At 37.1% G+C, this 17632-nt stretch overlaps 2 protein-coding genes across 2 annotated transcripts; both read left to right on the forward strand.

The window, feature by feature from the left end:
• The first annotated feature begins 5353 nt into the window (after nucleotides 1–5353).
• LOC115976431 (ras-related protein RABE1c-like) lies at nucleotides 5354–11062 on the forward strand. Its single transcript, XM_031097700.1, has 8 exons — nucleotides 5354–5691; nucleotides 7040–7112; nucleotides 7515–7615; nucleotides 9403–9468; nucleotides 9822–9919; nucleotides 10240–10302; nucleotides 10390–10482; nucleotides 10649–11062. Exons 1-8 carry the CDS (start codon nucleotides 5619–5621, stop codon nucleotides 10730–10732), a joined length of 651 nt encoding a protein of 216 aa, XP_030953560.1. The 5' UTR covers nucleotides 5354–5618; the 3' UTR covers nucleotides 10733–11062.
• A 3120-nt stretch (nucleotides 11063–14182) lies between these two features.
• On the forward strand, nucleotides 14183–15368 carry LOC115978225 (probable methyltransferase At1g27930). Its single transcript, XM_031100241.1, has one exon. It carries the CDS (start codon nucleotides 14330–14332, stop codon nucleotides 15227–15229), a length of 900 nt encoding a protein of 299 aa, XP_030956101.1. The 5' UTR covers nucleotides 14183–14329; the 3' UTR covers nucleotides 15230–15368.
• Nucleotides 15369–17632: the final 2264 nt, after the last annotated feature.

Raw genomic sequence — 17632 nt, forward strand, 5'->3', positions numbered from 1 at the left:
CTTCTTAACACTCCTATCGGCATTGACCTTTTACAACATTTGAGCCGAGGATTGAATAACTTAGAATTGCTATTAAGTAGCCAACCTTACAAAACTCAATCTTTTCCTCATCCAAGTAGTTGGTTTCCCCATAGGCTTGAGTCCGAGGACCATGCAATGCCTTGGTTCTGTCCAAAACCTAGTTTTCTCATCCAAGTAGTTGGTTTCCCCATAGGCTTGAGTTCGAGGACCATGCAATGCCTTGATTCTGTCCAAAACCTAGTTTTCTCATCCAAGTAGTTGGTTTCCCCATAGGCTTGAGTCCGAGGACCATGCAATGCCTTGGTTCTGTCCAAAACCTAGTTTTCCTCATCCAAGTAGTTGGTTTCCCCATAGGCTTGAGTCCGAGGACCATGCAATGCCTTGGTTCTGAAAACCTAGTTTTCCTCATCCAGTAGTTGGATAGGCTTGAGTTGCAATACCTAAAACCTAGTTTTCCTCATCCAAGTAGTTGGCTTTCCCCATGCAATGGGTTCTGTCCAGTTGGTTTCCGAGTCCGAGGACCATGCAATGCCTTGGTTCTGTCCAAAACCTAGTTTTCCTCATCCAAGTAGTTGGTTTCTCCATAGGCTTGAGTCCGAGGACCATGCAATGCCTTGGTTCTGTCCAAAACCTAGTTTTCCTCATCCAAGTAGTTGGTTTCCCCATAGGCTTGAGTCCGAGGACCATGCAATGCCTTGGTTCTGTCCAAAACCTAGTTTTCTCTTCCAAGTAGTTGGTTTCCCCATAGGCTTGAGTTCGAGGACCATGCAATGCCTTGGTTCTGTCCAAAGCCTAGTTTTCTCTTTGCGTGGGACCTTGGCTTTAGGGGAGTTAACTCCTCAGCCAAGCCCCTAGAGTTTATCCATGCGATGAATGCTACCAAGCGTAGCCCCTAGTCAAGAAGTATAGACCTTACTTTACACTAAAACTCTATAACCAGTTGTTAAAAATGGCAAAGGAACTCTCTCAACCTACCGTCTATGCCAACACACAAGCCTTTCCCACAGACGGCGCCAATTGTAAGGACACGATTCAGTAACGAACCTAAACAGTATTGGGTTCGCACGTAAAAAGGCCCAAACAATATCATTTGTAGAGCGTGGGTTTGAAAGGCTAGGCCTTGGTTACCAAGCGATGGGTTTTTTGTGGAGTTCATACATGGTTCGGTTTTCTTCACCCCTGGAGTCTTTCTCCTGGAGGTGGGCTGGGAGGTTCTGGTTTTTGGCCATTTTTCCCAGCCTCTTCTATAGATTACTTACCTTTCCTTTTATACCAGCCTGCGTCCACTGTCCTTCGTCCACGTGTAGGTTTAAACTTTCCAAAACTGATACTTGTCCCATCAGTCCATATTCAAAGTCGTTGGGGGTGGTTGTAAAAGCCAAAGAATGAGCAGAGTATTGAATGGCAGTAAGGGCAGCTTTCCCTTGATATTTTAGATTTTCTTTCAAACTTAGTCCTATACCGTTTTTGCCCCTCTTTCCGATGGGACTTTGGGTTCTGCCGAGGACTGAACTGTCCTCGGCTGTATCCCAAGGCCATCTTGTGCTTTATATTATCGGGTTTAGGCCATAACCCTCCTCGGTTTGGACCTTTGGATTCCCCACGGGTAAATGGGTCTGGCCCATAAATTACTTGGGCCCCACAAAAACAATATAACATGACTTATTCATGTGAAAAAAAATATATATATTGGGTACCCTATTTGACATTTGACTCTTACATATGAAAAAAAAAACTATGAATATGTTTGGTAACTATTTTTTTCCCCTTATTTTATGTTTTCAAAAACAATTTTCTTTTTTTGAAATTAAAAAACTTGTTTGGCAACCCAAAATGGATAGAAAACAAAAATTGTTCTCAAAACTCAATTTGTGAAAAAACTGAAAACATGCAAAAAACTGTTTTTTATTTCTAATTATCAAAAGTCAATAAAAATACGCATTTAATTTAATGAATTTGTCTCTTTTAATGAGTTAGCATTAGAGTTCAAATCCTAACAATAACATATTTTAGTATTTTCTATTTTTTTCTTCAAAAAATTATTTTTTTAATTTCAACTAACCAAATATGTTTTTTATTTCAAAAATACAAGAAAATTGTTTTTTTCTTTATATTCCTCAAAACAAGTTTTTGAAAATCGAAAATAAAAACTATTACCAAATATAACCACTTTTTTCAACTAATATGCTCACAGTTTTTTCCCACAATTTTCAAATTTTTTTTTTTTTTAACGAAAAAGCCATTGAACTCCTTTTTTTTTTTTTTTTTGGTGAAAAAGGAAATTCATTAAACTAAACAAAAGACAAAGTCTAAGGGCAACGCCTGTTAACATACAATTCGGAATTATCAAATTCTAAATCCGACTAATGAGGGGAATCTTCACACAAACAAAAGTTTACAAGCTGCTGCACTCCCATTCGGACTAGCTTGTCTGCGCAACGTTTCGCCTCTCTGTAGCAGTGCCTAACTCTAAGCTGAGGAACTTGGACCATCATCTGCCTGTAGTCATCAAGAATGGCAAATATGATATTGTTAGACTGGTTCGAGTTGGTAAGCACATCAAAGATACTTTTAACATCCAACTCTAACACTACAGTAGGGAAGTTTCTATGCAAGCAGAGGGATAGTCCCTCCCTCACAACCCATAATTTTGCCACAAAACTCGTGGTAATCCCGATTTTCCTGGAGAACCCAAGCAACCAATCTCCATTATCATCACGAAGAATCCCACCACACCCTGCTGGTCCTAGATTCCCTAAAGACGACCCGTCAGTATTTAGCTTTACCCACCCTCTGTTAGGCCTCTCCCAACGAATGGCTCTGAGGCCCCGTCTATGTTCAGTCATCGCATTAATGCCACAGTGAATAAATTCTCGAGCTTTTTGGATAATTTCAACGTGCGTGTTGGGAGACATGGGTTTGTTTTAGAATAAAACCAGATTCCTTCTCTGCCATAATATCCAAATGGCAAATAGAAAAATGGTATCCTAGTGAAGTGGAAGGGTTGCCTTGATGTTCTTAGTCATCCATAGTTTCAGCTCCCCATTGAAAAACTCTGTATCATTCCTTGCTACACCTAAATTGAACCACACTTCTCTCACCGTCCTGCAATCCCGAAGAACACGGACAATGGTTTCCCACCTCCAATCCACACAGAGGACACATCATGTTTGTACTCATCCCCCTTTCCGCGAGGCAGGCTTTGACCCTGACACTGTTGTGCATGCATTTCCAGGCAAAGAATTTGATTTTAGATAGAACTTTCGCCTTCCAAATCCACTCCCCATCAAACTGGCAAGGCTCATTATTAGTGGCTAGACTATAGGCAGATTTGAGTTCAAAGACTCCGCAAGGATTCGGAGACCATGAAAGTTTATCTTCAGTAAGTGCAATCATGGCAGAGGGAGTTGCTTGGATTTTCATCTTCAAATTCATTGGCCACTCCATGGTAATCTTAGTCCAATCCCAACTACCATAAATCAATATATCCTTCACCCTCAACCTTTCGATGTCAGGTTCAATGGGGCCTTGAATGACACTTCGTAGAGGACCCAGGTCTGACCACAAGTCACTCCAAAAATTCAGGTTACTGTCTTTCCCAAGAGACCATCTAGCTCCCTTTACAAAGGTAGTTCTACCTTTCTTGATGCCCTTCCAAACTTGGGAGCAGGGAAGTTTATTTGGATTAGGGGAATTAATTCTTCTTGAGCTGCAATATTTCCTCTTTAGAACTTGGGTCCACAAAGCATTTGGCTCCGCATGCAGTCTCCAGTTCAGTTTAGCTAATAAAGCGGTATTCCGATCTTTTGCTGTTTGAAATCCCATTCCTCCTACTTGGTGACTTTTTCCCAAGAGACCATCTAGCTCCCTTTACAAAGGTAGTTCTACCTTTCTTGATGCCCTTCCAAACTTGGGAGCAGGGAAGCTTATTTGGATTAGGGGAATTAATTCTTCTTGAGCTGCAATATTTCCTCTTCAGAACTTGGGTCCATAAAGCATCTGGCTCCGCATGCAGTCTCCAGTTCAGTTTAGCTAATAAAGCGGTATTCCGATCTTTCGCTGTTTGAAATCCCAATCCTCCCTCTACTTGGTGACTTTTTGCCAGCCAATCCAATGGATCCTCCTACTCGAATTTGAAGTGCCCCATAAAAAATTCCTATTCACCCTATCTATACCACTCGAAATCCTTTCCGACAGATAGGCACATTGCATTACATAGGCAGGAACAGTGGATAGGGAAGACTAAATGAGAACAACCCTCCCTGCCATTGATAATAAATTAGCTTTCTAGCCAGCTAGCTTCTGCTTCATTCGGTCTAGGATGAAGTCAAAATCATGAGAAGAGGATCCGGGGTGTCTAATGGGAATACCAAGGTACTTACCAAGTGACCAGGTGGACTGGAATCTGAGGATGTCCGAAAGGGAATCTCTAGTGTCCCTATCTACACTTGGGGAGAAAAACACCCTAGATTTAGCTTCGCTCATTGATTGCCCTGATTTTTCACAAAACTCATCGAGTACATCTCTAATGGTGGAGCAATTAACCTGATTTGCTTTGGCAAATAACACCAAGTCATCGGCGAAGAACAGGTGGGAAAAGGATGGACCACTTTTTGAGGACTTAACCGGGTTCCATAGTTTCTCAGCACATTTTCCTTCTATGAGCTACCTCAGCCAATCCATGCACAAAATAAACAAAAAGGGTGAGAGTGGATCTCCCTGCCTGATACCTTAAGAAGGGGTAATCAGGTCCATAGTCCCCCCATTGAATAAAATGGTAGTGGTCACTGATGAGATGCAGCTTATGATCAAGTCAATGAGGTCCATGGGGAGATTAATATGGAAGAGTCGTTCCCTGATAAACCTCCATTCAAGCTTGTCATAAGCTTTTTCAAGATTAATTTTTATCGCCATGTAACCTTCTTTTCCTTTAGCTTTGAACTCTCATTTTGATAAAAATAGTAGTTCCAAAAAGTTTTTTTGATATTCTGTTTTCATTCTCGCATTATTTTTTTGATATTATTGAAAATGAAAATGAAAATTTTCCCCCAAATCACAAATTCTGAATTCCTGACTCGGTCATTGTCTACAATTTACTACTTTTCACTTTATTTCAAATGTGAAGATTATCCTTCTACGATTTAATATGTGTGAATTAAACTCTGCATGCAATTGTTAATAAATATTGTGTCAAAAAAGAAAAAGAATAAAAACAGTGTGATAAAATATTTATGGCAGAGTTCTATATATATATATATATATAGATATTTATTTTAGCAAAAAAAAAAATATATATATATATATATATATTTATAGATATTTATATTTTTCACAGTCTGCACGCGGAGAGAGACACAGTCACCCAAGGTCATCAAACCAAACCCAAAACTCAAAAAACTATAAAACTATTTGATCGTTTCTGAATATGTTGCAGACCACTTGCTAACGTTTCCAACACTTCGATCTCTCACATTCACACTCCATTTATATCTTTCTCTTTCATTTTTTGGGTTTGTTTGCACTTTGCACACACAGAGAGAGAGAGAGAGAGAGAGAGAGAGACAGGAATCGAGTTTGTGGGATTTGGAGATAAAACGATGGCTGCACCACCAGCAAAGGCTCGTGCTGACTACGATTACCTCATCAAGCTTCTCCTTATTGGCGACAGTGGTTAGTCTTCTTTTTCTTTTGAGAGATAGAAACTTTGAGATCTTTATTTTTATTTTTATTTTTTATAATCTTTTTGTTCTTATAGATTTTAAATTTTGGTATGGGTGCATTACTGCATATGATTTGGGCTGTCAACAAATGGGTATTTGATCTCATTTTCTATTTGATTGGTTTTAGGCTGTTGGTTTCAATTAGATGGCTGTGATTTTTATGGGATTTTTTTTCCCTGATATCTTTGAGAAATGGGTTTGCTTGATTTTTGGTTTTTTCCAGCTTTGTGCTATAATTTCCTACATGCTTTATAAGTAGATGGCAAAAAAAAAAAAAAAAAAAAAAAAACAAATAAATGGAGGTGAAATCATAATGGAAGCAAGGCTTGCTAAATCTGTGGGGCTAAATTTTGATGGGTTTGCTCTGGACAAATTTTTTTTTTTTTTTTGGTTGAGAGAGATTGCTATGAACATCTCTATTGTGTTGTGCAGCCAAATGTGATGTATGATGAGTTATGTACAAGTTTGTTGGCATCATGTGTATGATATCTTCTACTGCAGAATTGGAAAATATGATCAGCTCCATGTCTGTTTTCATATCTTTGCTTTTCATTTCCAGTGGATATTAGTGATGTTAAAAGCTTGAGGATTATTTGTTTGTATTGTCTTCTTCTTTTTAAACTCCTTGATCATGCAAAAGCCTTCTCTTGTTAAATTACCAAATCTTGTTTTGCGGGTTCTTGGTTTTTCCTTTTGTTACTCGGTTGCAGGTTGAGTGTCATGGATCCCTAGTCTTGATCTTTTGATTATGGACTCACCCAATGTAACAGAATCTCTAAATATATTATTCATTTTTATCACACGTATTTGACTTTAGGTCATGTTACTTGACATTTCTACCATTCTAGACAATGCATCCTTGACTTAGCATCATATCTGCACACAAGATTTTAGTTAGTGTTTAAATTTAAGGATGGTCTCTGTTCTACATGCCTCCTTTTTAAGCTGGTCATGGGCACTTGAATATTATGTTAAAACAAAGCACTTCAAATTGCCAGTGGCCTAGTAGCATCTGCTGAGTTTCTCATGGAGGTTGCCAGGGTTCAAACTCCTAGAGCGATAGGTTGTACGTAATTGAAGGGCTTTGAGGGCATCTGGCCTATGGCCTTAAGTAGTCAACCTATATATCTAGTAGACCCCCCTCCCAAAAATATATATATATACAGCCAAAAAAGAGGACTTCAAAGTCCTGAAAATGGCCAAACGTAACATGATAGTTTTTTTTTTTTTTTTTGTTTTTGTTTTTGTTTTTTTGTTTTTTGTCTTGGTTATTTGACATTCTTATCAAATCTCTGCAGGTGTGGGCAAGAGTTGTTTGCTTTTGCGCTTTTCTGATGGTTCCTTCACAACCAGTTTTATTACCACCATTGGGTTTGCATCCCTTGGAACTTCAGTATTTATCCAATTATTAATTTTGCAAATTTGCACCTAGTAAAAACTGATACCAAGACGAGGATCATGGGTAACTAATTGTGGCACCTCTTATGTGAATAGGGAAAAAATTAAGGACACTTGAATGATTGTTGGCCTTTAGATTCATTCTATTTATATTGCAACATAAAAGACTTCAATAAATTGATGAAATGGTCTCAAAATTTCAGATGCTATATAATCAATTGCTCATGCTCATAATTATTCTAGACACCTCTTTTGTTGAGGGTCATGACTTACATGCACCTTGCTGTGATGGCTTGAGGTTGAGAACTTGCATATATATGCATTTATATCTGTCTTGGTATTTCTTGTGATTTCAATATTAAATTTTCACAACAGCATAGATTTTAAGATAAGAACCATTGAGCTTGATGGCAAACGAATTAAATTGCAAATCTGGGATACAGCTGGTCAGGAGCGGTTTCGAACTATCACAACAGGTTTGTGTTTTGGATTTTTGTTTTTTGCGTCTTTGATTTCAACGTGGGTAGATTGTTCCTAGTTTGTCTCCTCATTATTTGCAGATGAGTGTTTCCTTGGACAATTGAAGCATTGTCCATATTCCAGCCTTGACATTGTAAACCCACCCAGCTGTTGAGCTTTTCAATTAGAGAATTAAGAAAGGTTGCATTTGGATTTTTGGTTTTAAAATCAAGGGATTTTTAAGAAAAATAACTAATATAAAATGCTTGATATAAATTTAACAACACATGATGATGTGAATTTTAGAGATTTTGCTCAAACAAAAACAGTTGTGACATGATGGATTTGAAATGATATCTTAAACCTAATTATTTCAAACCCACATATTAATAAAGCTCCAAGCCCTCCACAAATTTCATCAATAGGAAATTTTTTTTTGGCATTTCATACTCTATTCAAGTCATTTAAACTGAAAATTCAAATTCAAATCCTTCTCTCCAAATGAACCAAAAAGCATAGTTTCTTAAACCCCCCTTTTTTCTTTTTTGATCATTAAGATTTTATTTATTTAAATTTTTTTTTTTTTAATAAGTAATAAGAATATATTAAAAAGAAGAGGGGTGTCACCTGAGTATACAGGAAGTATACATCAAGGACAAATGCAAATCAAGTGCCAAAAGTACAAAAGTCCATGAAACCATGGACTGAAGAAAAAGAACGAAAACCAAACACTGTAACCCAATCCAGAAGAGTCTTAAGGAAGAAGAGTTTAAGATCTGCAACTGATCTCTCTTAGTCCTCAAAATGCCGGTTATTCCTCTCCCTCTAAATGCACCACATCAAACAATGGGGCACAGTCATCCAAATAGCCGAATTCCGATGCCTCCCCAACTTTCCTTGCCAACAAGCCAACAGATCCACCACTGTTTTCGGCATGACCCAATGAATGCCAAATAGAGTAAACACCATAGACCATAAATCAAAAGCAATAGGGCAATGGATAAGGAGGTGGTCAACAAATTCCCCATTTCTTTTACACATACAACACCAATCCAAAATCAAAATCAAAATCTGCCGTTTACTAAGATTATCAATAGTCAAAATATTCCCTAAAGCTGCAGTCCACACAAAAAAAGCAACTCTAGAGGGGACCTTAGACTTCCAAACAGTCTTCCAAGGGAAAGACTGATCGACACTATTAGTCAGTACCTGGTAATAAGAACGAACAGTAAAACCTTTACCCCTAGCAAGATTCCAACACATCTTATCATCCCCAACTCCTTTCAAAGAAGCTCCATAAATCCTAGACATTAAATTGTAGAAGGATTCCAAATCCCAATCTTCGCTGTATCTTCTAAAAGTTAGATCCCAAAAGAGAACACCATTTGGGAACTTCATCAACTCAGCCACAGAGGCCTCCTTATTTTGACTTAACGAAAAAAGTCTTGGGTAGAGCACACACAAAGAAGCGTCCCCACACCAAATATCCTGCAAAAATCTAACAGTAAAACCGGCCCCAACCTCAAATTGGATGTGACGAACAAAAGATGGCCAACCACGACTAATAGACTTCCACAAGCTTACCCCATGAGGGCCAATAACAGGAAGAGTGCACCAACCTCCCCCTTCAAACCTTTGATGAAGTCCCACCATGTATTTGGTTCCTAAACATTTGTGCTTGCTGGCATATAAAATGGGATGTCTGATTTATACTTGTAAGGATGGTTCATTTTTATTTGAACTGCATCTTGCATTATCTTTAGATTGTAGAGGAGTTTGCTTATGTTATTTGTATCTTTTGCAGCTTACTACCGAGGAGCCATGGGTATTTTGCTGGTGTATGATGTTACTGATGAGTCATCTTTTAACAGTAACTTCTCTTCCTTTCTCTTCCTGTTTTAGTCTCAGCATTTGGAATTTGCATAGCAATTGCTAAGTTTGATAAGTTTATAGTATTTGTAGTTTGACGGATTTATCAGCCAATCTTGTGGGATATTTACTATAATGTGCATGTATAGTTTCATCTTTTGTACTTATCATTAAAAAAAAAAAAAGTATAGTTTCACCTTTGTTGTGGTCATAGAGTAAAATTTCTTTTGTATATTTTCATTTAGAGTTGGTGGTTGTTGCGCCAGTTGTGGTGCCTTTTTCTTTTTTGAGCTATTGCAATTAATTCTCTCTCTTTCAATTCTATATGGAGCTGACCCATCTCTTTCTGTTCAGACATTAAGAACTGGATTCGCAACATTGAACAACATGCATCTGACAATGTTAACAAGATACTGGTGGGAAATAAGGCTGACATGGATGAAAGCAAAAGGGTAGGTGTTTTGTGATTAATCAACTTGCAGCAAATTCTGCCTTTTCACATGGTGGGCTGGATGCCAAGTTCATTGGTGGGCTTTTCTATTGCATGACTTGCATAACTGGTGCAGTATATGCCATCCTGCATGCAATCACCTTAAAAGTATGAGAGAAGGATGACTTGTGGATCAATATGTGAGTCTGTAGCCTTAAAAGCTTGGGTGCTGACTGGGCTTGTATATGATCCTCTCCTCATTCTCTCTATCTCTGTCTGTATTTGTGTGCGTGACCATGTGTTCTATGATGTTAACTATAATGTTTTCCTTTCTTTCTCTAGGCTGTGCCTACCTCTAAGGGTCAGGCTCTTGCTGATGAGTATGGCATCAAGTTCTTTGAAACTGTAAGTCACAATATACTATCAAGATGTAATCTACTTTTGAAATACCAGTTGTTCTGTTCTGCTCATACCAAAAGAAATATTCTGCAGAGTGCAAAGACAAATTTGAATGTGGAGGAGGTTTTCTTTTCAATAGCAAGGGATATTAAGCGAAGGCTTGCAGAAACTGATTCCAAAGTTGAGGTATGTTTTGTGTGTGGGGTTCCAAATCCCTTTTTGACCCTGTGATCTATTCTTTTTCTCTTCTTAAAAAGCAGTAGATTTGTGCCATCAAACATGGTTATTTCATTTTCTTTTCTTAAAAAATATTAAATTCTAATAGACTTTTTATCTTGTCTGGTGCTTTCAGCCTCAAACTCTCAAGATTAACAAGCCAGACCAGACACAGAATGGTGGTCAAGCTGCACAGAAGTCAAGTTGCTGTGGTTCATAATGAAGAATATTGGGAATTTTCTGATAGTGGCACTCATTTAGGTGTATTATCGATTCTGATGACATTATGTAGGGTTCGTGTATCTGTCCTGTTATTTTTCTAATGTACCAACCTGTGTGTGTGTGTGTATTTTTTTCACTGAAGTGGAGTCCAAAATATGCCATGCTAAAAAGAAAAATGTTGTTTTGCCACAAGAGTAGTGTTCTTTATCTGAAGAGGAGGATGTAATGGCAGTATATTTATTCATACTCCCTCTTAGAATATTACTTGTTTTTTAGTAAAATTCATCAAGAAACTTATAAACAAGTCCAAGTAAAACTGAACTTGCAATCCATGTCTCCAGAACTACTCTGAACTTCTTTTATTTGTTGCAAAAGTGACAAATACAACTCTTCAAAGTTGGATGGTCTTTAATATGCAAAATTTGGTTGGCCTTCTTTGCCAGGTTGAAAACTATCTTCTTTCCTTTTATGATTCTTCGAAAAGCCAAATTGGACATAGCGATCTCTGTTTCTGACTAACCAGTCTTAGTCTTTGTTGTGATACTGGATGTATGGTTGAATATAACAATTACTTCAATTTTTTCCCTAATCAAAATTGAACAACATATTTACGACACTCTTGTTTTAAGTTATGGTGGGTCGCAGTATGATTTACTTTATTTTATTTTGACGTTTTAAATCGTGAGATTTTTTTGTGTCTATAGAACAATTCATAAAAAAGTTTGAACAGGTTTAACCTTCTCATTCAACATCGGAATTTGGTATACGCCATCTCACACATGCTACTTACTATCAAAAAAGAAATGCAATTCGCCAAGAGCCTTGTAGCTCAAAGCCTCAAATGATTAGCATCTCTTGGTATTTCTAACAAAAACATTTAGGGTTCAAAAATATAATAGGAAAGAAATTCAAATTTTAATATAAGATGGGAAAAGAAGATTAATTAACAAACCCATAAAACATTAACATTTAAGAATTTTGGGCATGCGCGAGGCGCTCGCACCGGGGGAGGGGGGGGGGGTGGGGGTTCTAACTCTACTATAGTATCAAACCCATGATAAACTCTTCTACAGATATAAGAATTTGCATAACATTTTTACAACAAGCTGAAGTGTGAACCCATTATAGGTGAAAGTAAAATAAAATAAGATACTCAAACTCACAACAACTCAAAACAAGGGTATTATAAAAGTATTGTGAGATTTTATTATACCCTTAAACTTTCACTATTTCGATTGGAATATAGTTGAGTGAAGTAATTTTTCTACAAATCAATTATGTTGTAGGATAATTCAATCTCATTGAGAAATTCTATCCTAGAAGATTAGAGGAATTATCTGCAACCCATTGGTGGGCGTCTATGTTATTATTATTATTTTGCCTGATAAGATGGTTTCTTGATTTTGTAAGTCTTACTTGTCACTAAAAGGTTATGATGATCTTTGCAATTGTTCAATTGCTTTGTTGACTAACTGGACTTGCATTAGAAGGAAGGATCATGTTAAGTTTTTTAAAAATTGGAAGTGTAGGTATAAAATATAGAAACCAAATTGACTTAGACTATATTTGGCATTAGCTTATAATATCAACTTTTAACTTTTATATACAGTTTTTAAAAATCTCTTCTTCTTTTTTTTCCCGCATTTTCTCACTTTTTAAAAAAAATTTAAGATATAACTATACTTTAGCACACTTTAAATAAACAGTTTCAACAAAAAGCTATATAAATTATTCCTAAACGGATACTAACGTTACTTTCTAACTTATTTTTCTGTCCTCTCAATTGTTTTGTTGACTAAACTAGCAATTAGTGTAGAAAGATTGAGTGGCCGTGTAGTTGGGGGAAGGACTGAATGGGTCATGCTGCATTAGTGGGAACTAGGAAGGACTGACTTGTGCGACCATCATGGGGAAGGGCCAATTGGGCAGCTCCTTGATGTTCATATCAAAGAGTTCAAACCAAATACAAAGGACTTAATCTTAAAATTAAAAAAAAAACTTTGATTTTTTATTTTTTTTATTGGGATACTGTTTATTTCAAAGTAAAATGTTATTGAAAAAAATATATTTTCAAGGAAACAATTTGTTTTCAAGTGGTTTAACTGCATTCTTGAAAATAATCCAAAAAATATTTACAACAATCTTGTTTTGAGTTATAATAGGTCGCAATATGATTTACTTTATTTTATTTTAACATATGGGGGTTTAAAACATGAAATTTTTTTGTGCCCATATAAAAAAAGGAAAAATTACAACACTTTACTTTCTAATATAATATAAGGTCTACATCAAGCCTTCATTTGTTTTCTTATGCTTAATATATCTCATTTTATTATAAACCATGAGTCGGAATTCATGATTTTGATTTAGTGCTTTTGTAGGAAGTTGATAATCTTAAAAACTCCCTCTGTCATTTATATATATATTTTTGATTTCATTTTTATTTGTTAAATAGTGTCTGTATCATCCGCTAGAGAAAATTTTCTATAAAAATTATATAGATATATATGTTTGGTGATGCATCACTCACAATAGTGAGTTTTTTGGAAATTTCGTTGGCCAGTGACCTTCATCAATCAAAAACATTTTCTTGATAGCCAATAGAGCCAGCCCTTTTTCTTGTTGATGATGACAATTAAGTTGGCTGTCTAGAACCAGATCTGGCAATGTTTATTTAATCCCCCTGATGATGTCTTATCTAACTCTCAAACTGTAGCTTCCTTATAGAGTAGTGGAGTGATCGATGTATCATATATTGCCGTGGTTATGTATTATTTATTTATTTGGGGAATCATGTAACAGCTACTGCTATTGTCTGCAATATTCTCAATCTCACACTATTATTTAACCTATTATAATTAACCACGTACCTTCATGTTCCCATAAATGTTTTCGAATCCAACTAGGTATATAACTTGGGGCAGTGTCCTTTCCTTTCATCTATTACCCCATCCATTACTATCAAACCAACTTTATATCACACAGAACCCAAAAAACTTTATATCACACAGAATTTACCACCACATCTCGATCATGTACAACAAGCTGCTATGTCAATCTTTCACGCAAGATTTCTTGTCAAAATCTTTAATTGGTTCGATCCCTATGTTGTAACTCGTTCACCTTTCCCCAGTTGTGGACGTTATCCATACATATATACGTACCGACATAAGAAGGATATTTTAGCCTAAATAATGAGAAAACTTAGTAGTATAAACAAAAATATCTAATTTTCTCACTAAGAACAAACTTTACTTAATATCTTTATATATATATATATATATATATATATATTGCCAAACAAAGTGAAAGGAAAATGGTGTTAAATGTAGTTTGTGCTTAGTGAACCTATTGAATATTTTATTAAAAAAAAATTCATAGTACTACTGTACTAGTATAACTGCATCAACCCAATGGGTTATTTTTGTTTGTTTATTTTCTAAAAAATGATAATGGTAAGTGCTAAGTCCACTATTTCGTATCAATTCACGCCACGTCACCATCTTAAAATTCTCTCGATCTAGTCTGATCACCCATTCTTATAAAACCAAACACAAATGCTTCCTCTCTCTTCCGCAGCTTAATTAGCTGAGACATGAAGAACAACAACACTAATCGCCGTCACATTACCGAGAAGCTCCGGCTCCTCGCCGCCGTAAGTGCCGGCGCCATCACCGCCACAATTCTCTTAGTCGGCTTAAGCAGAACCCCCATTAACAACTTCAGCAACAACAACAACGATGACATCTCGCTCCTCTGCCCACTGATCCAACCCAACTCGAACTCAAACTCAAACTCAGCCGCCGCCACGACGACGCCGACTCAGTTCCTCGCCATTCTCCACTACGCCACGTCACGCGTGGTCCCACAGCAAACCCTCACCGAGATCAAAATCTCCTTCAGCGTCCTCCAAATCCTCGCTCCTTGCAACTTCCTCGTATTCGGTCTCGGACACGACTCGCTCATGTGGGCATCGCTAAACCCACGTGGCACGACCTTGTTCCTCGAGGAAGATCCCAAGTGGGTCCAGACAGTTCTCAAACGCGCCCCTGTCTTACGCGCCTCCACAGTCCGCTACCGCACGCGCCTCTCCGAAGCCGACAACCTCCTCTCAACCTACGAGACCGAACCGGACTGCTCTCCCTCCAACGCGCGCCTCAAAGACACGCGCTGCAGGTTGGCCTTAACGGAGTTGCCTGAAGAAGTGTACGAGAAGGAATGGGACATGATAATGATCGACGCGCCAAGAGGGTATTTCCCGGATGCGCCGGGGAGAATGGCGGCGATATACACGGCGGCGGTGATGGCACGCGCGAGAACGAGAATGGGTGTGACGCACGTGTTCTTGCACGATGTGAATAGGAGGGTAGAGAAGGGTTATGCAAGAGAGTTTTTGTGTATGAAGTATAAGGTGAATGGAGTTGGGAGGCTTTGGCACTTTGAGATTCCTCCAGCTACTGCTACTAACGAAACTGATACTACCAGTTTTTGCTGATATGAGATATTCTGGGGAAAAAAAGAAGAAGTTAAAGTTATAATTCATTTCTTATTTTAGATTTTTTATTTTTTAAGGTGCCAAATCAACATTGTATACGCAACTTTTTATTGAATATTTATTTATGGATTTGTATGAATTGACAGTTACCAAAATTAATAAAATTATGATATTTTAAATTTGAAGAATGAAAATTGGGTTTGAATTAAATGTAAATTATGGGAATTAAATTTTAATTCTCTGTTTTGTTTTTGTTTTAAAACTTTTGAACATGTATTATGTATAATAAGGGAGTAAAACATCAATCCCAATGGGGTTTTGATGGACCAAGATAAAGGGTGAGAGATGAGAGGAGAGTGTCTAGACTTTATAGTGACAGTAATAATGAAGATTCTGTTACTCTATGCAGCATAAATAATTAGATGAATTTAGCACAGACGGTAGTGTTGACTTTGTAATAATGGGCTTAGTTTGCGTACAACGTATTAGACTTAGCATGGGACCGAAACTTCACTCTTTGTAATTTTAACGTACAATGAATCAATGATAATGATAATGATGATGAGGATGAGGAATTCTCTTTAGCACTGTTCTTTTTCCAATCTATGGAATTTTCTAAAAGCTTGGCCTTTTCTTTTCTTTTTCAGGCGGTGTATGGTTTATCCAACTTATTGCACGACTTTTGTAAATATACAGTCAATCGCCTATCATTTACATTTATTGTTTTGTAACATGTTTCACAAATTTTTTTATTTTTTTTATAACACAGAAAACAAATAAATTGTAACCGGTGATTCCCATCAAAAATATATATATGGTAACCGGGGATACAAGATATAGGCCTCTAATTATACGTACTTATGGACGAAACTTGCTAATAATTGGGCCTGAAAACCTACCAAACCTAATAATTGGGCCTTAATAATTAAGAATTCTTGTATGCATTTTGCTATTTTCTATTTAAACATAATTTTTACTTTTTAGTTTTGTAAGACAGATTTGAAATTAATAATAAAATTTTCTTTAGTTTTACAATTGGTGTCGTCTCTAGCCATGCTTGGTGCTATTTCTAAGCAAGCTTAGGTGCTGATTGTTAGAAGTATGTGACTAAATGATTAAAGTTGCATATAACATTGGCTTAAAAAGTCAACTTCTTTTTACTATTATTTTAGTTAATATTCATAGGTCTTATTGCACTTTTTGATACTATTTATGAGTTTCACTGTACTATTTTCAGCTACTTTTTAGCTTTATCTACAGTTCTTTCAGCAAAAAAATTTTGTTCAGCTAAATAAGTTGTTTCTAAATGGACTCTATGTTTACCATATCCCAGTAACTTAAATTTTTGGGACAATCAGTAATTAACACATGCATTTATGTCGGCTGAATCATTTTTTTTATTTTTTTATTTATTATTTATTTTTTGTTGTTGTTGTTATGGTTGTGGTGCTCGAGGCCCAAAAAACTGGTGATTTGGGCTTGGACCCTCAATTTATTTGTTATTTGGTGATGTTCTTGGCCCATAATGGGAGATCCCAAAAATAATTGGTTGTTGCGATGGATCGGGCCTTTAAGCTAATCATTGTTAATTCATTGGAGGTCGAGCCGAGGATAATATCCTCTTGCCGAGCTCACCCTTTTAGGTCCCGAGCTAGGCCTCAGTTCCCTTATGTTTTTATCTTTCATTTCTCTCATGTTTCACACCCCAATTTTTCCAACCCCTCTCACCTTGACCTCCTTTCCCTTTTATACTCTCTCGTTGGTGGAGTCCTCATGATGATAGAATCATTCACCAGTGTGTGGGACCTACCGAATCAAGGGTTCAAGTGGCTATCTGGGTCTGTAACACTGTTCCCACCTGTCAAATCGGTTATCAACAGTGGGACCCATAGCTTCTGACGTTGGTTATGGTTAGGTGCACAGGCGCATGTTAGTCTTCGGATGGGGCCATGGGTCCGAGCGTCAGGCTTTTTCATAGCTTACTCATTCTCGAGTCGAGCGTATTCTTGAAAATGGGCCCCTCAACATCTTCGGCCCAACTCTGGAATGGGCCAAAGACCTACCTCACTACAATGGTAATATGAATATTTCATAGAAAATCAAATAGATGTGGCCCATGTGGGTAAAGTAACACTGAGTGCCATCAAAATACATGCCAAGTTTGTCCAAGTAGAGTAATAACAAAACATCAAATTCAGATGGAGGTACATCAATTAAAACAAAACCATGTTCTTGGCTATTCGCTTCTCTAAAGCAATGCATGATCTCCTTCTTGGAATATTCCTGATTAAGTCCCTGCAATCATCAATAATAGACACAAATTCACCAAGTGATTCCAGAGTTGCTACTAAGGAGACAAACCACAGCTTTACCATCTAACTCAGGGACAGACACAGGTGGGGG

The sequence above is a fragment of the Quercus lobata genome, chromosome 2 (genome assembly GCF_001633185.2).
Source record: "Quercus lobata isolate SW786 chromosome 2, ValleyOak3.0 Primary Assembly, whole genome shotgun sequence".
Lineage (NCBI taxonomy): Eukaryota > Viridiplantae > Streptophyta > Magnoliopsida > Fagales > Fagaceae > Quercus > Quercus lobata.